General features: G+C 42.6%; 1 protein-coding gene across 1 annotated transcript in view; it reads right to left on the reverse strand.

Annotated features, from left to right (window-relative positions):
* Positions 1–21,097, reverse strand: part of LAMA4 (laminin subunit alpha 4) — a 107,621-nt gene that overhangs the window by 60,385 nt on the left and 26,139 nt on the right. The window contains exons 3-5 of the mRNA XM_055810112.1: positions 11,313–11,437; positions 7,217–7,297; positions 1,888–2,102 (exon numbers count right to left, since the gene is read on the reverse strand). Of these exons, the coding sequence (XP_055666087.1) occupies positions 1,888–2,102; positions 7,217–7,297; positions 11,313–11,437 (421 nt within the window). The remainder of the gene's footprint in view (positions 1–1,887; positions 2,103–7,216; positions 7,298–11,312; positions 11,438–21,097) is intronic.

Raw genomic sequence — 21,097 nt, forward strand, 5'->3', positions numbered from 1 at the left:
ATGTGAATTACAATCTGGAGATGGACACTCGACTTCTAGCTGTTACCAGAACATAAACCCAGAAGGGACTACTAGGGGCATCATATGTGGTCCTGTACAAATGAAGACAGCAGCACAAAGGGCACTTGAGTGCAGAGCATCCTCACAACCTCCATTCTGCAGGTCCCAGAACACACTTTAGCACTTTATAGTAAGCTAGTAAAAAGCAAAGTCCAAGTGTGCAGTGAATGGCAAGCTGCCCAGTGGAAAAGGACCTGGCGTGCTGGTTGACAGCTGGATGAACATGAACCAGCAGTGTGCCCAGGTGGCCAAGGAGGCCAACATCATCCTGGCTGGTATTAGATACAGTGTGACCAGTGGGACTAGGGAAGTGATTGTCTCCCAGTACTCGGCACTGGTGAGACCGCACCTTGAATGTTGTGTTCAGTTTTTGGCCTCTCACTTAGGAAAGAAATTGAGGTGCTGGAGCATGTCCAAAGAATGTGGTGAAGGGTCTAGAGCACAAGTATTATGAGGAGTGGCTGAAGAAACTGTGTTTTTTTAGTCTGGAGGAGACTCGCAGGGGATCTTATTGCTCTCTACAGCTACCTGAAAGGATGTTGTAGGCAGGTGGGGGTAGGTCTTTTCTCCCAGAAAACAAGTGATAGGACAAGAGGAAACAGCCACAATTGCACCAGAGGAGGTTTAGGTTGGATATTAGGAAAAATGTCTTCACCTTTGAAAGGGTGGTCAGGCATTGGAACAGGCTGCCCAGGGAAGTGATGGAATCACCATCCCTCGGAGTGTTTAAAAAATGTGCAGTTGTGGTGCTTAGGAACATGGTTTAGTGATGGAATTGGCAGTCCTGGGTTAGTGGTTGGCTTGATAATTTTAAAGGTTTTTTCCAACCTAAATGGATCTATGATTCTATGATCAAGACATTGCTAAGGCCCCGAGGCCTGTAAGCTTTGTGCCTTGAGATCCCAGAGCACTTCAGAGGTCTGAGTTGGGTGCGTGCTTTGGCTGTGTCTTGCCTTCGAGTCAGCCTGAAAGCTAGGAGTGATCCACCTCCCCCATTTGTGTTCTGGTCCTTGAGGGAAGGACCCAGGCAAGGAGGTTGTGAAGGAGCCTCAAGGTCCTTGCTCTGAGCACTTGCATTTTGCCTTTAGCAGTACGTGTTCCTCAGTGCTTTGAAAGAGGATGTAATCTTGACTCCCAGAGCCAAAGCAAGGACAAAGTGCATGAGGCCAAAGTCCTATTTGGTTTGAACTCCATGTAAATTAGAAGAATAATTATATTAGAGGATGTAGACCTCTGTGACCCCTCTGTGTAGGCATGTTTTGGTAAGATCCTCTGGCTAGCACGTGACCAGATCCTGGAAGTACAGTTATCTCTGGTGTGGAAATACAGTAACCAGCAAGATTACACAGGCACACGGGAAATGCAGAATACATTACCAGTGTGAAAACTAGCAGAAACTCAGCTGGGATTGGGTCAGGACAGGAAGGATGATCCTGTTCCCATAAAAAATACTTTCAGGTCTTTAAGTGCCATCAGTCTGAGTGCTAATGTTGGGCAGCATGTGGTGTGAACTAAGGTGAAGTTTCTGCTCAAAGAAAGCTTGGAGACTCTTGTTTAAAATGAGATGCAGTGCCTACATTCACCCTGCACAGGCATTTGAGATGTTGGAGTCTGGGGTCTGAGAATCTCTCATGGGCAATGGAAAGAATGCTAGTGCCTGGGATGATTCAACTGAACAGGCATCCAAATTATCCACCAGGTAGGCAGCTGGGAGCAGCCCCTGCCTCCCAGGGCTGTAGGTGTCGGGTGCCTGATTCAGACATCTCTGATCTCTGGGAGGTCATCCACAGACTGTGCTGTGCTGCATTACTAAACGATAGACAATACCTGTACAGTTTTTAGCGAATCTGGCATCCCCGTAGTAACCTGGAGCGCATCGTTCGCACTTGAACCCAGTGGTGTTGCGCAGGCAGTTGCGGCACTGGCCGGTCACTTCATCACAGTCTTCAAAAATCAGGTTTGGGTCTGAGTTGCCACTGCAGTCACATTTTTTACAAGTGTTTCCAATTAGCAAAGGGTTCCCATAGTAACCAGGGGCACACCTGAAAGGAAGAGCAAGCCCAGTGATGATGGGCAATGACATTCCCATCTGCACTACCGTTTTCTCTCTGACCTTGTTTATGTCACCAGGAATTGATGACGGTTTGCAGCTACTAGAGGACAGAAGGCAAATTAGAAGCTGTATTCCTGCAGAGGGTGTTTCATGCTCTGATCTCAATCTGTACAGTTATATGTTTTTCCCTTCTTGAACACTTCTGGTATCTCTATAACACCAGTCTACATTATTTTTTCCCCCAGTGTGTCTTTAGCAGTAAAATGATCTGTTCTCCATTGTTTTAAAATCTGTGACAGAATGACCTTGGCAGAGATGCAGCTCTAGTGTTTATTTTCATCTCTTTCAGCTTTGGATCTTACCAACTATATTGTGTTATATAGGAAACTGTGGCAAGAGACTGCATTTCATGATGCTGAAATTCAGAGGAAGTTTAGACCTTATTTCCATTATAATGCGTATAACAAAGTACTGACCAGAAAAGGTCTGTAAAAATACTTCTGTAGTGAGACACTGGGATGGTTTCTGTTTTTTTTTTTTACAAAACAGAACAGGCACTGAACCAGCCTTAATTTTTTTGGATTAATTCAATGTTAACCTGCTGGCTGAGGGCAACAGGCTGAGAGTGGCCACCAACCCGGGAGGGGAGGATTGCTCTGTTGGTTTGCAGAGAGAGAGAAATGGGTGGGTAACAAGCCCCACAGGGAATGCCTGAAATGGGTCCAGATTGTTTTCTTGTCTTGTCATGTTTGGGAAGCATTTAAGTTGAAAACTTGCTCTATCTTAAAATGGAAGAGATGTTGAAACTAGTGGTTTTTTGAAAGTGTAGACAAACCAGCGATACATAAAATTCCTGGGTGTACAGGTAATAGATTTGGTGTCATCGTTTGGAAAGAAAAGGAGAAGGTCTCAGTTAAAGGAGTTTCAGCTGGTAGTAGGGTGTGTGCTTAATCCTACAAGCTAGAGAAATTTCTGCAAAAAACCAGTGATGTGAACAGAGTCACCACTGATGTGGGCATGGAGCAGCTCACAGCAGCTGAGTAAATCCTCAGGCAAGGGCTTCGCTGGAGGAGCTGGTGGCTGGAGCAGTGTGGTTGGAGCAGCATGGAGCAGTGGCTGGTGGACTGGAGGGGTCATCTGGCAGGACAAGGGCAACCCATACCATTCATGGTGTCACTGCAAGGTGGCAGGAAGGTCCAAGATCCAGCCACAGAAATCAGGGACTCATACCCCCAAAGTGGGTAAAATTACTGCAGGAAGGGAAATAACTATCTGGTGTAGCAATTGCTGAGTGAAGAAGTCAGAGGATAAATAGTTGTTGCAGAGATTTAGGTAAGGAGTAGTGTTATTTCATCCTTTTTATCACCCTGTTGTCCTTGTCTTTTCTGCCATCCATAAATTCCTGTTTAAAGATGCTGTTTGTTCTGCTGTTTGTAGGCAGGGAGGATGAGCTCTCAAGCAGTTTAGTTAAATATTCCCAGATTCTGGCTGGGGACCTGAGCCAAGGTCTGTGTCTCCCAAATTCTGAACGCAGTAAAATCCAGGTTCTGTTATGTCTGAACAATGAAAATGTGGGAGATCTGATAAGAGCTTCCAGTTTTGGTCTGTTCCTACTTTTACTGGGTTTTTTTTTTGTTGTTGTTGTTTTTTTTAAATAAAGTAATTTCCTCAGTGCTGCTTTGTTCATGTTCTAGTCCTGAACCCCCACAGTAAAAAAAATAAATTTTTTAGCATCTTAATTTAAACCACTTGGCTGCCTCGAATACTGCTTTTGCCAGTGACAAAGACTGTTTCTTTGCAGCATTGCCAGAATCTTTGATGCAGATCTTATCTTTTGAGTGACCCAGATGTGAAGAATAAAAGCATGACTGGGAGTTCTGTGCACCCCTAGAAGAACTGTGAATGTGGCATTAGCACGGAGTGTCATTTAACTGACTTTGGTGGAGTTGCTCCCCGTTCCTGTGGGATTTAGAGCACACAGTGATGGGTAATGTTACTATTCAGTCATGCCAAAAGTCATGCGATAATTTTGTAATATTTCAGCCAATGTGAGATTGCAGTACTTTCCCAAATTTCAGAATTTCAATATGTTTATGAACTTTGAGCAAGAAAAAAACCCCACCCTTTGTGTTTTCTAAAAGTAAATAATTATCTGTAGAACCATTTGATTTACTGTGAACTCTCAAAATCTTGTAGAGTTTCTTTTCAATTTTCTGTAGTTAGGTATTTTCCAAATGGTCATCTGTCTAATTTGGCCACCAAGTCACAGAAGCCACTGAGCAGTGCTGAGGCCAGACCAGCATTTTGCTTACTGCTACCCAGCTCTGGCTTTCAGACAGCTTCTATGAAAGGCTACGTGCTATCCCATCAGGCCTGCATCATCTGCCCTCTCGTCAGGACAAGGTAATTTTTTTTTCTTATTTTCTGATATACACCATGCAGTTCATTTGCCAGAAATGTGGTGGACCGTTCCTCACATTCTCACAGGTATATTTTGTAAGTGCTGCTTTTTATAACCATCTGACTCAGTTTCACTAGATTATTTCCTCATCTAGAGTAGCTGTCTAAAACAAATAGAAACTTTTAGAGCTGAAAATAAACGTGTCACCTTCACTTTCCCTTTGCCACTCAATGTGTCTCTTAGGGCTGAACTGCACTTGGCCTCTTTTGAATAGTTGGTAGCACCTGAGAAGAACAGAGGCTGCTGGACAGAAACATACTGCTCCATCTCTGCACCTTATGGCCTGAAAAAGTGGAGGCCTACAGTAAATGTCTTTTCCTCTGTTTTATCACTAAATAGCTCTTTGTTGCTAACAAAGAATATTTCCTCTCCCGTAATAAAGCTGCCGAGTTATCTTTGTTTCATTTTGCAGCCATGTTTGCTTCCTGTAATTATTGGTGAGTTAGAAGTTAACTTCCTCTTCCCTGGCAATGCCAAAAGAACCTTTTTCATCTGTTCAGTTTGGACACTAAAGTATCATTTGTTCAGTTATCTTTTTTAACATTTGGGCATTAACAAAACCTGGATTTCATCCGCTACCATCTTAATGCCTTATTGCTGAAGTCCAGGAGCAAAATGATTCATTCCTAAATTTTGGACTGGGAAGCTTTTTTTCTCAGTTCCTAGCAAAGGCCTCCATGATTTCACAACACCATTTGCTGGCAAACATAAACTGGAGAGGTTCGTGCCAAGCCCCTGGAGCAGCGCAAGCAAGCCTCCTACACAAATGCCAGAGGAAATGGAGCAGATTGCTTCCCGGTCCACTGCTCTGGAGGTCCCGTGTGCTGCCTGTGCTGTCCTGCAGCCTGCTGCCCTGTGTCACCCATCACCAACCACTGCAGAGAGCTGGGAGGGAAAGCAGTGAGCGGGATGCCGCCTCCTCTCCCTGGGGACATGAGCTGCTATTTGGGCTGCAGGGGGAGGCAGGGACAATCTCACTCAGTTTTACTAGTTTACTAGCATCCCCCAGTTCTCCTGCCAGCATGTTGATGGCATGGTAGCTGCCAGTGGGAGCAGGGAGTGGTGGCAGTGCCCAGCAGCAGTGTATGTGAGGCAGGGACGTGCTTTTTAGCAAGCAGACAGGGACAAGCAATGCATTTCTTATTAGTCTTTGAAATGCTTTTCGTCATTTCTGACACAAATGGGAGTAGGACCAGGAGCCCACCAGAAGGAAATTCCCATTTGTCACTGCTTGCCACTTACCCAGCAGTTAGTCAAGGACTTAACACAGTGACCATGACAGGCTGATTTCTTTCTGTAACTTTTTCTAACCCATCTACACAGCTTTGCCTTCCTTGAGATAGATGCAGCATGTCAGGCTGGGTAGTGGCTATTAGAGGACAAAGCTGATGCTATTTTCTGCTGTTACTATGCATCTGCTGCTCATTTCATAGGATTTCAATTGCTTGTAGTCTAGGTTGACATTTTAATAATCATTAAGAAACCTCACTGACCTTTTAATTGTCTGCATTATACTTTGTCTATAAATCTGACATTTTGGAAGAACAAAAGAATACAGCCATAGGCCTGGAAACAAGGGTGGGTTTTTTTTTATTTTTGTGCCATCTGTCTAAAGGGCTTTCATATTGCTGTCACCATGTTAGTGATGCAGAGGTAATATGCTGATTTTTTTGCATCATCTGTAAGGGCAAAAGCCTTCACACTTTTTTTTCATCTCACCTTTGTCATATTGATTTCTCTTTGTATCTTAAGCATCCCCTGTCTCCCTTCTCTGATAGTTACTGTAAGTATCATTTGAATTCAAGACTTGCCCATTAATGGCAGTGGACTGAAGTCTTAAATACTTCAGGGGCTTTAAGGAAAAAGAAAATGAGGTGTTCAGGAAGTCAGTGTCTGAGCCATCCTATACACCTCCGTCTTTGTGTAGGAGCTGTTTTAGTTTACTGGCTGCTCAAGGAGAATTTCTGAATGATCATCAGGCCTCTGACATTCACTGGAACATCATCCATCTGTGTTTATAGCAACTAAGACAGGAGAGCAAGTTGTATTTCTGCAGTATAGCTCCATTTATTCATGTACATAGTTATTTAGAGGATATTTACTGGAAATTTATTATGGGCTTAAGGAAAAGTTGAAAAGCTACATTGACCTATGGTTGTTTGCTTGACTTTATTGAATTATGTCTGTGAAGTACATTTAACATTTAACTAAAAAAGCTGTGTCTGCTTATTAAGGATTTGATTAGATAATGGATTTTCTTTGCTTTTGAAAAAACATATTTGGTAGAAGCCTGCCATATATTTTAGAGTGATGAATTGCAAGAGGCATCTATGTGGTGGTTATTTTTCACTTCAGCTCTTGTTTCTGATTTGTATTTTGTTTTGTAAATTGTGTTCCTTTTAGGAAGATCACCACATGAAGGTACACAAAGTGCAAGAGCTGATCAAAATACATCAGATGTAAATGTCTGTTTTAGCAAGTTCTTATGGTTTTGAATAGGAACTGAATGGGATCCTTCAACAGACGTGATTCAACCTGATGAAAACACATGCACAAGATTTCTCCCTCATATGGGAAGATTCCCTGAAAGACTTCTGGACTTCAGTATTGTTGACCAGTAAGTCATCTTACTAGTTTCTTACCTTTCACAGTTGGGTCCTGCATAGTTTTCCTTACAGACACAGCGCACGCTTCCACTTTTTCTGTAACAGGAGACTGCAAAGCTGTAATGTCATTAGAATGAATAGTTAGAATAGCAGGCAATGGCAAATGCTTGGGAGTATTTCTTTATTACATTATGGACGTTTGCTGTCAGTGTGAGCTCTGGCTCTTGGTTACTGATCGCTGAATAGGTATGCTTAAGCTCTCTATATTATTCACATTATACCCCTTGTTCAGTCTTTTTAATTAGTTTAGAAAACACTAATTAGTATATAGCACTATGGAGCTACATAAATACAGATATATATAAGTTCTTGTCTTGTAGCGTAGATCAGACATGCCTGCAAGTTTTGATACACGCATTTGAGATAAGGGACCTAGGATCATGTGAACCTAATTGCTTCCTGTCTCATATTCTAAGGGGTAAAATATTGCTTATTAAGTGCAGTGGAACACTTCAGGAACTGAGATTCTGGAATGGGTGCAGCAGTTTCCTATACAAATCCTACAGTTTTCCTCAAATCCAATCTGGAAGTAACGAGCGGTGAAAACTACTTCAGTGATGCCATCCTCATTTACAGTAACCAAGGCTGCTCTACCATCTCTCTGAGTAAGCTGGAAAGAGTCTGAGGCCTCTTCTGAGACCAACGTGCCAGGTAGTGATACTGATTGCAGTAATGGCTTGGGCTGTAATTTTCACTGCTGTGATTCTAAATCATGGATTCCTTTGCTTTCTGACGTTTTCAGGATTTAACAAGTGTTTAACTAAATATGAGACCCAAGGAACAGCAGCAGCCAGATGTGGAAAGTGCAAGTTGTATACACTGCAAACACAGTGATGGACATGTATTAAATACATTTGCAGAAAAAAGATAGTCCTAAAGATGTTTCCAATTAGTTTGCAATATGTGTAAGTAAATTCCTGCCAGTACTGGAATGCGACCAGAGTAGTGAGTGGCAGCAGTTGCCAGCTGCAGGCCCATGGTTGTTAAAAACGCAGGTCCTGAGTCCTACAGTGCTGGACAACTGTGGCCAGGTTGCATCCCTTCCACATAGGACAAAAGATTTGTAGTGATGGGAAAGAGCGTGATCCTCACACTGCTTGTTCCAGGAATGAACAGCATTGAAAGGCGACAATAATTCCTGCATAATTTCAGTTCCCACCAGCATTTCTGAGCTCTTGGACAATCGGGGTCAAACAAATCTGTCTGGATCTCGGCTGTCTCAAAACATTTCATATAACCAGAGAGAACATAAAATGGGATTGTTCTCACAGAATTCACAAATTAGCTTCTGTGAAGCTTTTATGAGAACATATTGAGAAAATCATAAGAGTTTGGCAGCCTTACTTTTCTTTTACAGAGGCTAATTCCTTCACATAGTAGAAAAAAACACATTGTAGGTTTAAGTTATGAAACAAGACTGAAGCTTTCCTGAAGTTTTTTGGGGTTTTGTGATCTTTTAGGGAGAAAAGAGTTCATATAAATCCCCTCAGGTTTGAAAAGAAGTAACATCTGCCGAACTGTGAAGCAATCTCCATCCTCCTTTTTATGTTCCAAAGAGATGACATTCTACTTCATGTGTAATGTCCAAAAATTATTTCAAAAGTTCCCAGGATAGCAGATACAAAGATAGTCTGGTCAGGAAATCTAGAGACACACAGATGAATATTAAGAAAAAAAATGTACTTGATGAGTCTTGTCAGTTTACAGATTTGGTCACTTTGTCTAACTGTTACGAATTAACTATTTCCAAAGTAAAACAGAGTACAAAATAACATTGATTGGATGTTCTTTATCTAAAGTTTTTAATGCTTATCTGCTTTTTGGTAGAGTTACTGTTTTACCTTAATATAAATGGAGTAGGATTAATGGAAGAAAAATAGAAAAAATAAGAAAGAATAGTTGTTCTTCGAGTTCAGTTAAGCAAGGCTGAATGTTGCTCAGTCATTATTATTTGCCTGTTCCAGCCCCAGCTGAAGGCTATTGCTGTGGTCAGGTCTCTCTCATGCAGGAAGCTGAACAGGCAATTTCAGCATGTTATTTAAATAGGTGTATGAGGCAAATTGGGATCAGATACTCCTTTAACTATTGCATTCAGGACTTTTCTGAGGGAAAACCCTGAAAAATTGAAGCGGCTTTTTACTGAGGGGGCCTTAAAGGGGTGACATGTCACAGAACAAAGAATATCCTGAATTGGAAGGGGCCTACAAGGATCATTCAGTCCAACTCCTCTATTGCTGCTAATGTTGAAGCACCTGCATTCAGTCTTCTTGCAACTTTTGCTCTCCCTTCCCACTCCCATGCTGCTGTCCTTTTGGGTTCAGGGCTTCCTTATCTCTAATGGTCTGGAGTAGGAGAAGTGTTATGTCCCTGGCAGAAAGGCTAAGGAGTATCTTGGGGCAAGGAACACTTCTTGGCCTCTGTGCCCATCTCCCATAGCAGTGGCAGAGATAATGGCCTGTAGCTTGGGTCCTGCTGGTGTCACCACACTGAGCCGTGCTGGGCTGGCAGGCTGGCCAGCTCCCTGCTGTCGGAGGGCACTGCTGCAGAGCCTCGTGGGCTGCAGGAAAGGGAAGGGGGCTGGGTGAAGGCAGACCCAGCCATGCTCTGTAAAATCTAGGAAGGACAGACTAGATCTTGGTTGACCATGCTTAGTAGAGACTGGGTCTTGTGTGGTAGTGCCTCAGGCATGTGCAGCCCAGGTTGTGGTTGAGAGAACAGCTCCTTACACCAAAGTGGCTGCTCTGTGCCCAACAGGTTAAAAAAAAATCACTTTGCTAAGGAAAAAGCACTGCTTCTGACTGTTGTATTTCCACTATTTCTGGCCTTACAACCGCTACTGAAATTGAAGGAAGTGATTTGCTTTGCCTGTGAGTTTGCTTACTCCTAAGCCTTTGTACATGTAAGCAAAGCCAGGATCTTCCCCTGCCTCTTGAGGATTTTCTCTTTAATCCAGGCAAAGCTGGAGTTTTTCAGCAATAGCTGTTCTCCACCCCACGGTCCTCTTTGCATGTCTGCAGCTCACTGCAAAAGCCAAGACGTGATCTGTGGGAGTTTGGCCAGAGTGATTTTGCTCTATTGCCATTTTGAGCCTGTGCCACTGAGCAGCTGAGCAAAATGCAACTCATCCCACCTTAAGGCCGTATGAGTAATCCTATAGCAACGGCAAACAAATACAGTGAGGAAATTCCCCTTTGCTGAGAAGCCCTGCTGAAAGCAGAATGGGAAACAACACAGGGGGATATGTAGCTTGCTAAAAAATAGCTTCAACTGTTGACAAGTATTTACTATCATCTCTGTGCTCTATAGTGGGATTTGCATAGATGCCTCTCACCCAAAACATGGCCCTCAAGCAAGAAGAAGATGATAATTTCTTTCAGCTGCATTACTGACATGCTACTAACAGTTTCTAACAGCTGGTCAAGGTTTGTAGTTATTTGTTTCTTCTGAAGGCACAAACCGGATAACGTAATAGCTGGAGCTCTTTGGCTTAGTCTTGGTTCTCTGTTCGGCTTCAGAGTTTCTTACACAAAGATAGCTGGGCATCAGCTGAAGAGGCACCATACCTGTCACAGGGTCCTCCAGCCCTTTCCTTTTAACTGTTATTGTACTAACCTGATCCAGCTGCTGTTGACTCAGGAGACTGCCAGGCTATGCTTTTTTGTGGTTAGTTTTACCCACCAGAGGTCATTAATTGATCTTTCTGTCTATCTCAACCGCATACATTCCTGATGCCACCTTCCTTGGGAATTATTAGTCTGTAAGAGATTCTTAACAGTAACCAGACAGCTGAATAATCTCTCCTACATAACAGAGTGTGACCTTGAATTTCCTCAGATATTTTCCTGTCCCTCTTGGTAAGAATTGATATGAGCACTTACGGGTATTTTACACCTTCTAAATGAAATGCTGTTTCCTGTGACTATAAATGTGAGCAGCTGGTAGTCCTTTTATTTCCCACTGGTCAGCAAGGGCAGTGGCCTTTGTCTCTTGCATCCAGGAAGGGATGCTGACCCCAGCTCAGAAAGCGCCAAAGCCAGCCCAAATCAAAGAGAAACAAAGACTCTTTACATACTTGGCAAGTGCTGGCAGGGGGCAGGGGCAGGGTTGGCAGAACGTGGGCACTCCTCTGACAACGTCACCAATGAAGCCATCTGGACATTGCTCGCAGTGCTGTCCGGTTGTGTTTCTCTGGCAGTCCTTCAGTGGAAAGAGAGAGAGTGGTGAAAGTTAAGCAAAGTGCTGCCCAATTCAGAAAAAACCCAGCCAAGCAGAATAGGGGCTGATGCCAGACCCCGACCCTTCAAGGCATTGACAGATGCAGCCAAACCAGCTAGCACTGCTGCAAATAAAAATGCTATAAATGATTACATTGGCCAGCCAGCCAGCAAGTGTTGGCAAGGTGTGATACAGGACAAAACAGACATATTTGCCTGACAGGTACTAGAGCAGAAGCAGCACTGCATGTCATCAGGGATGTCAAAAGTACTCAGGTGTAGCCAGCAGCCCTGTTTTGAATTGCATGTGCCAGCAGGAAACAAAATCCTTTTAATGACATCAAAACAGAATGAAAAATATCTGCTGATAAACACTATCAACAGATTTCAGCCTAGATACCGGTTTCAGCAAGGCTGCTTCTTGAACTTGATGACTGGAAAAGAGTATCAGGGGAATCTGCCTGCAAATGGTGGCTAATACACCAGTGGCTCTGATGTTTTTCTCCTGAGATGAAAAGTGTTACAGCATGAAGAGATGTGTTATCACTACACCTTGTTCTCAGCCTAAGGCTGACATTCACTTAATGGAGGGAAGAAGCAGGAGTCTTCTATAAGTAGCCTTTCTATAAGATACAGAACAACTATGCAAAATGTCACTCACGTCATAAGCAAGTTTCATGTCTAACAGTTTAATGTTTGTGAGGAAATAGGCTTCCTCATGCAGAGGCAAATTGGCCACTGGCTGATATTGTTGGGGCTTTGAAAGTAAATCAAGCTGTAGTAATTCATACAGAATATTTGTTCCAAAATATTTCATGATGCTAGGTAAAAAACTGGGCCTCGTAATATTTTCAAGAACCAAAAAAAAAAAAAAAAAAGTCAAGGTTTGCTGTTAACAGTTCTAAATAGAATCTGTAAGTCCTGCAAGCTTAAGTAAGCATTGTTGTATCCTTTGGTTTATGTGGAGTGGCTGGAAGAAAACGTGCATATTATGAGCAATCCAGACCAAATAACTTGGTTGTAATAAGAGGCCGCAGCCCTAACAAGCTGCAGGTGTTGTGAAGGACATATGCAAGGCCAAGGGAGATAAAGAAACTGTGTATTCACAGAGAGGTAAGAGAGTTGGACAGAAAGATGAGAAAAACCAGGATGCCTGCACAAGGGGGGAGCAGCGTGTGGGCACCACACCGGGACCAATCATAAGGGAGGTGGAAGCGTGTAAACGAGTAGTTTTAACCTCTCTTTTTACATAACAAAGCCTGCGTAGCATGTGTATCTTTTGCTGAGAGTATGAATTGCTGTCTTTTAATAAAGTGGCACTAACCTGATCACATTGATCGTGTAAGTGGTGTCCGAGCCTTCTGCGTCAACAGGTTTACAAATGGAAATGGATGCCACAGACTATGTGGGTTTTCCCCTAGGCACAGGGCGAGGTGGTGGGTCACTGGTGCAGAGTGCATGAACAGTGCTGCACACTGCAGGACTCCTGCAGACTCCTGTCCCCCTTTCCACTTTAGCAAAATACTCAGAAGTTGTCATAAAAACCCCACAACCCTCCAAATTCTAGCTGTCTCACCAAATTGTTTTAAAAGAGCAGGCAGGGTGTGGAAATGCTTTACTTTTTGCAGCTGTGCAAGAAGTTTTGCAGTGTCCCTAGATAAGAACTCTCCAGTTACACCTTGTACTGATACAGTGGAGATGCAAAGAGCTGTGCAAGGCTTGAGGCAGCAACGAGGCAGCTCCATGGCAGAAGTATGTGGCGAACTACTCTGTCAGTCCATATTTGCTGTGGTTTTGTGTTAGTGTGCTTGATTCTTTCCTCTTCTGACCTACAAACAGTGGATCATGGAAACTGCAAACTGATGGATAAGATTTTCATCCCTGGTAAGATGACAGTGTCTACAATAAAGAAGATCTCTGAGTACATGACTAAGCATCTTCTGATTCAGGAACACCTGCTTTGCTAATCTGCTGTGTAATGGTGCAAATGTGCAAGTGTATGAAGGGGAACCAGAGGACATAACATAACTGGAATTTCAGAAAAGCCACCTAAGTTGTCAGGGGACTTGAAGATCAAGTTTCTTTTATGAACTGAAAGCTGATAAAGGCTGGGAAGCGAAGGGTAGGATGTAAGTCACTGTTCAGAGTGGGGAAAAGTCACTATTCTGATTATCTAGGCCTTGGCGCTGAGACCAGTTTTAGAATCATAGAATAGTAGAATCATAGAACCATTTAGTTTGGAAAAGATCTTTAAAATCATAAAGCCCTCAGCTTCTCATTGCTGAACTTGGTCCAATTGGCCTAGGCTCATTGATCCAGCCTGTCTGGATCCCTCTGCAGAGCCTTTCTACCACACTTTGGGCTCAGCCATCCAGCCAGCTTTTTTACCCAGTGTAGAGTATACCCGTCCAAGCATGAGCAGCCAGTGTCTCCAGGAGAACGCTGTGGGAGATGGTGTCAAAGGCTTTACTAAGGTTCAGGTAGAAAACATCCACAGCCTTTCCCTCATCCACTCGGCAGGTCATCTTTTTGTAGATGATCAGGTTTGTCAGACAGGACCTGCCTTTCATACACCCAGGCTGGCTGGGCCTGACCCCCCAGTTGTCCCACACGTGCCACGTGATGGCACTCAGGATAACCTACTCCATCACCTTGGCCTGTAGTTCCCCAGATCCTCCTTCCAGCCCTTCTTGTAGATGGGTGTCACATTGGCTGACCTCCAGCCTGCTGGGACCTCTCCAGTGTGCCAGGACTGCTGATAAATGATGAGCAGCTTGGCGAGCTTTTCTGGTATTTGTTTGGTATTCACCAGTCTCTTAGAGACCAAAAATGCTAGGGTTGCTCACTCAGCTGGGAGAGAGGGGCTGACAGGGCTGTGTGTTCAGGTTATATAAAATTACAAAGTTGGTAAATGAGTGGAATGCAGGACAATACTTCACCCAAATCCTGCAATACAAGGGGCACAGACTTTACACAGAAGGTAAGAAACTTGTGCAGCTTGTTGCCAGGAGGTGACAGTATTTACAGGGACAAAAAGGGGTTTCCTAGAATGACTTATGGGCAACAGGTACATAAATGGATACTAAAAGGACTCAGGAGGTTTGTACCCTCTAACATGCCCTAATACAGCAATTGTGGATGACGGTGGAGTACAAAACAGAGACTTCAGAAAAAGGTCAGGCTAGGAGCCCTCCCCAAGCAGCATCTCCTGTTGCCACCGCCAGAGCCCCAATATGGGCTGCAGAGACCTTCGGTCAGGCCCTGCAGGGGACCTCTGGTGCTCAGAGTTGGCACAGGTGCCAGGGGGTGACCATGGCTCCCCAGCTCATTCTCCAGCAGTCATTCAATCCCATGATAGAAGTCTATGGTATACAGTCTGCAGCGGGCATTCCCTGGAATAACGGGTAAACTGGCTGTGGGATGTCGGGAGCACCGGCGGTGGGAGGGAGCTCCCCAGCACGGGGCAAGGGCACCTCGGCCTCTCCGAGGCTGCAACTTCTTCTGCAGAGCCAGGCGGGTGAGCTCAACCGAGCATGTTTCATCTGAGCCAGCCCCTACAGATTTGAAACTCACTTCTACTCCAAACATGGTGACTTCTTTGAAGAAAAGAGAATTAGCAGAGAGGAATACGATTAAGGAGGACATTTAATGAAAACGAATAGTCAAGTTTCACTTGCAGAGGCATTACTAAATGAGTTTGGTATCTGTGCATTGTAACTTCGATTTAGTGGCAGAATTTTGCCCTGGCAATGCTGATGCTTTATTTTTTCCCAAAGTCTGTGTCCAGATATCATCAGTCTGCATTGAAAAAGTGTCATTTTACCACATATTCACCCCTGTGAAAGCACATCTGGTTAGGACTCACTAGTTTAGCTCAGGCCCTTTTTGATTCTAGATTCTTGCTTGTTGTCTTGTTGCACATTTTATAGTCATACAGGACTCATTGCACAGCAATTATTTAATTCTATAAGGCTCTGATTTGGACAGAGAACTCTACAGCCAGTGGACTATGATACAGAAAGGAAAAAAGTAAATTTCTTTTTTCTTGGATCTTTAAATAGATTAGACACCAGCAGCTGTAGAGCTAAAGGTAGTTTTTCATAGTAACACTGCTGTAAATAAAAGAGTATTTAGTATACAGAAAACCAGAAGGTTATTTTATCTAAAAGGGTCTAAAATGAGAGAATACAGAAAGTTTGACTATGAGAAAGAGGAGGAGGAGGAAAGAAACTTGGTGAGAGCAGAGAAACTGAGAGCAAATGAGGGCAGAGTGGGGGCATGTCCAGATCTCGCACTCCTCTCTGGCGAGAGTGCCCTAACCACAAAGGCGCGTGGTGTGAGCCAGAAGGCACTGGAAGGCCAATACAGTTTTAAAAATAGTTTGCATTTGTCATTATTCCATGAAAAAGTGATGTTAATGTACCACAAGGGAGAGATGAGAATGTGAGCACTGAGCACTTGAAGAGAAAGAGCAATCCTGTAGCTGAAGCACTGGCAGAGGCCTTGGGTGGGCTGCGTTCAGCTGTGGGCTGCGTTCAGCTCTAACCTTCATCACGCTCTTCGTTTGTGCTCTGAGCAATGCACTTCACCTCTCTTGTCCTCGGCTCTCCAAACAACACATAGGTATTATCAGAATAAATCTGTTACTGGTTTCCAAAGCTCAGATACTATTGTGATAACCACAGCAGGGCAGCAAATGTTGCTTCTTGAATCTGCAGTGTTTTTCATCTTCTAAGCTTAAGGGAAGTGTTAAAAGGCCCTTGTACCCCAAAGACCCTGTTAGATGAGTGCTTGAGGCACTTTTGTAGTTTTTCTCTGGTTAGTGATTATGTAAAAGCGCCTTTATCTTATTTAACAACTCAGAACTCCTGTGGGTATTTAGAATAATATTTTTATAGTGATAAAAAAAGTGTCCTTATATTTTATGTTCCATTAGCTTGCATCTCCAAAAAAACTGCTGACTGCAATAAGCCTGAGAGACATCCCTGAAGGCAAGGAGAATACCCTTGCTGCAGCTTACGGGTGATTCTCTGCCGGGTGGCAGTGGCTTGGTAGGTTGAGAAAAGTGTTTTGCTTCTAAACAGGTCACTTTTGATGGAGAAATAATGATGGGGAAAAAAATGGAATTCCACTTATGGTAGTTTTTGTGAAATTGCATTTTAAATATGTGCTTTGTGGTAAGAGTTGCAAGGGCTACTCTTGATCCAGTATTCATACATGCTTTAGAATGAAAGGCATCATTTATGGTTGATGTTATAAATTGGGCTATGGATGGAATTGCTCACAGCCTTCCCTGTCTCAGTGGTTCATTCAAATGTACTCAAAAAATTGTAGAAGTTTGTTTACTGATATTGGTGTCTACTTTTTCAAATAAAGAAACTCAGGATATATTTTTTATTCTGGTTTCCTTTGAAAAACAAGGAAGACTGAAGTAAAAAACTCCAGAAAATATGCAGTGATATGTATCTTAGGTCATCAGACACTGAAGTTTAGCAGAAAATTGCTGCCTGTCTTTGTACAGAACAGAGTGAGACATGGCCAAGGGCATGAAAACAGGTACAACCATGTAGTTAGGAGTATTGCAACTAGGCTTTATATTACTCTGCTTTTTGTAAGCTGTTTCAAATTACAGTGAGTGAAAATTCTGAGCTCAATTCTTTCCATATGCCCATGTTAACACAACCTTTATTTTCATAAGGCAAAAGTGAAGGCAGAGTTGTCCCTTCCTCATGGACACTTCAGCTTCAGAGGAAGTAATCCAATACATAATAGCGGCTTGGCTTCTACAAGCTTCCATATGAGGCTACAGCATATAATCGTTCATACATCAGTACACCAACAGCAACTTCTCAGATGACAGAGTGGCTGGAGTGTATATTCTTATGTTAGAAAATGCCTTAGCTAGTCCTACTACTCTGCCCTCAGTGAGTGCCAGCTAGCAAGGTGAGCATTTCTGCCTGGTCCTTACTGTAACTATCTATACTTTACACACGAAAAGCACCTGAAAAGATGCTGTGGGGTTGTTTCTTGGGAATGATTGTCAACACCGAGCTCCTAGACTCATTTCCTTGGAAAGTAAAGCTAGAACTGCTGTTCTGAGGCCATAGAGCACTTCATGTGATGCATTTCTGCTCAATAAATGCACATGTACGCAAACAATAATGAAAAGTTTGCTGATTCTCTTCAGGCAAGGGTACTAGGACAAGTTTTCCAGAACAAGACAAACATGCTTTTCGGTAAACAAATATAATTGGAAATTTGAGAGGTGGGAGTTGGCTCCACCTTGATTTAGAAGCTTGAATTTAAGAAAGAAGAGCTCTTTCTAATGATCTTCAAAGGCACCAGCTTCGTTGAATATGCCGTTCAGGCAATCTTAGGGAAATTATTTCACTGAATGGCTAACACAGTGCAGTTTAGGCAGGCTGGACCTCCTCCATAGGAAACAGGTAGACTGGTTTTCTGTGTACCCTCTAAAGTTAAAGAAATACAGGACCTGCCACAGAGTGGTGTGTGTTAGGCACCTAATGCTGGATGCTGTGAAGGCTCTCCAGGGACAAACAAAAATTAATACTGAGCCCTACTTACAGTGAAGTTAGTATAACCCAAACCCCCTCAAGATACTAGAGTCTTAAATATTATCTGTGGAATCTGGAAGTGTCCTCAAACCCTGGCTGGGAATTCCAAATATTACTTTGCAGCTGAGAACAGTCCTTGCTACAATATAGGAGAAACTTTGGTTTGAGGGTTTTTTTGTGTGTGTCCCCCCTCCACCCTTTATTTCTTGTTCTTCAAAGAGATAGTCTTATAGAAGTTGTTGATGCAGAAAGATTCACAAGGAGAAAGAAATTATATAGGTAAAGAGATGCAAGTGGTTTACACTGCTGTGCAGTCTGCATTTATTACTGGGGCAGTGGAGGCTGACCTGAGGTATAATATCTGGATGTAGATGTACCCTTCCCCAAATCTAGGAGATGCCTTCATATCTGATGTTACAGAACTGCATAACATTGCTCATGTCAGCATGTCAGAACTCATTTCAGTCATAAGATAATAATAGTAAAAAGAGTACTTCAGCAAAATGACTTGAAAGCCAGGACATGTACATGTTTTATCTTTTCATCTTTTTAGAGGTTTATGATTTCAATCTGTCTTTCTCCAGCCACTGTGGATAAGATGAAGTGTTACTTGTCAGAATTTCTTATGGAAGAAGGAGATGAGGCACTAAAAGGAAGCACTACATATTGTACAACTTTGAGTAAAGTAAAGATGCCTGTCAACCTAAAATAATGAGAACAGCAACAAAACCCAGTTCCTGAGCCAGTTTGGGTCAACGTACTCCCTCTATGTCAGAGTTCTGGTTTGTTGAACTTGTCCTGTATTAATGAGTGAAGTGGGAGCTGATGTCTTGCCAAAACCACCTGTCCCTCTACTTTCTCAATCCATCAGTTGTCTTAGCTAACTGTTGAAAATGCAGCTGAGGGTGTGAGAGCAACAGCAGCCATTCCTCACAGTCTTGGTGTGACTTCCTATGTGCCTTTTATACAGGCTGTGTGGGGAAGGGGAACAAAGTGGTCACGTGTTGGTGGTCACTGCTGCAAGTTTTCAATAGTAAACCAGTTAGAAGAACAAATACTAAGTTTAATCATAGCTAAGAGGAAGGGAAATAACCTATATCTGAGAAAATGAGTCTATTAACAGTAATGCTTTTGACAGCTACTGCATACTAAAACACTCCGGAAAAGGGCTGCATTTCAGCACCAGACTGTTGTAGTTCTGGTTACCTTTCCAAACATGTATCATCAGGGTCACTATAGATAGAGGTAGTTCATCTTTATAGAAAGAAACGGTGAGCTGGAAGCTGCAAGGCTCTTCATGAAGCCAGAAGTACCTAATAAGCTGGAGAGTTTTGCTAGCTCCCTGCTGCTTTTTGCTCATGTTTGGTGGATGGTTGTAGATCCACTGGCGATTCTCCAGACCTGCATTGGCAATCGTGTGGAACATATTACCCTCTTGGGCAGAACTGCTGAATCCGTTCCAGCCTTTCCACTCAGCTGTAAACTCAAACACTTAAACACAGATCACTTACACGACAACACATTCTATTGTAAAAAAGTCCATAAAAGGCTGGAAAGGATACCAGTGAATTTATCCTCTCCACTGTTATAATCCTTTGGTCTTTCTTCTTCCAAAAAGGTCAGACTTATTTATTTATGAATAATCTTTGGATACCTTATTTACATACTGATCAAATATATGGGCCTGAGATGATAACAAAACACTTAGAGATTTTTCAGTAGACACCAACAAATTTACCCTTTACCTTCTGCTATAGTGCTCTCTCCAGACTTATTTCTGGTCTATGTGTTTTCATACATTTATGAAGATCTAACATCCATTAACAGTGGAAACCTCAGAAAGGACACTGGTCACTCAGTCCAACAAATATTTTGTCTGGATACTCAGCTTTGTAATTTTTAATTCCTCCTAACCTTCCAATCCATTTTAGTGTGTTTGTCTGGAGTCATTGCCACAGTACATTGCAGTCATCTCAAGTGACTTCCCTTGTATATTCCAACTTCTTAGTATGGTAAAGCCCTGCCCATTATACTACTTGCATACGATACAAGAACGCATTGCTTCAGAAAAGCTGTTTCACCTCCATATACCACTTGTTGAGACCATCATGCCCACTCTAATGTTCTACTCAATTGCTAAGTCATTTGAGGCTCACCCCATGTCTGAATTTTCAAATGTTAAAACCTCAATGGAGGTGCTGTAAAGAAATAACTCAGCTGTAGGTTGCTGGTAGGGTAGGATTTAGGGGATGGTGAAGAAGGCAAAACATTTCCTTCATATCTTATTAGCAGCAAAACCCAATGGGCTTTATGCAGGAGAAATGCACATCACTGCAGACTGTTGCTTGCAGCTGTTATAGTTTCACCCAGTTAACATCACATGTATGCATGTTTCCAAAATCAAAAGCTACAGGGTTCTACAGGTGACTCATAGCTAGGATTGAGAGAGTTATGTTAAAGTCTAAAGTCAGTACAAAGAATTGATGTTTCTTCCTCTACTAGCTTTACATGCATCACCAGATTGTGTCTTTGAAATGAAGCATTCTTTGACATCTCTCTTGTATTATATCATAAATGGAGCTTACTTACACTGTGCTAGCTGCTTTTCTAACACTCGGGTAATTTTCTATACTAACGAAATGGACTGAGTGGCTTTTCAGTTTTAATCACAGGACCATGTGACTGATTTCTGCATGAGTTTTATGTCAACATCTATGCAAGAAAGGCTCTGTCTCCAATAATTTCTTCTGTCTGGTTACCTAATGAGATTTTTGATTCACTGATTGTGTCATTCAATAAGCTTTTAAAGACTCATGGATTTGATTTACAACTCTGAATAAGCTGAGAGTAGTTTTGAAACAGGACCCTAAGACAGATACTTATGTCAGCAGAAATTAAAAATGTGAGTACTTTACCCTAAGGCATTGTTAATAGGGGTTTAATTTTATTTGATTTCAAATTCAGGGCAGAGGCCAACAAAAATTTCCTTAATTTGCATGCAGTGGGAACTACATTTGCCAAATTGATTTGGGGGATTTGCATAATATGATGGTCTTGGAGCTTTGTAT

The sequence above is a fragment of the Falco peregrinus genome, chromosome 7 (genome assembly GCF_023634155.1).
Source record: "Falco peregrinus isolate bFalPer1 chromosome 7, bFalPer1.pri, whole genome shotgun sequence".
NCBI classification, from domain to species: domain Eukaryota; kingdom Metazoa; phylum Chordata; class Aves; order Falconiformes; family Falconidae; genus Falco; species Falco peregrinus.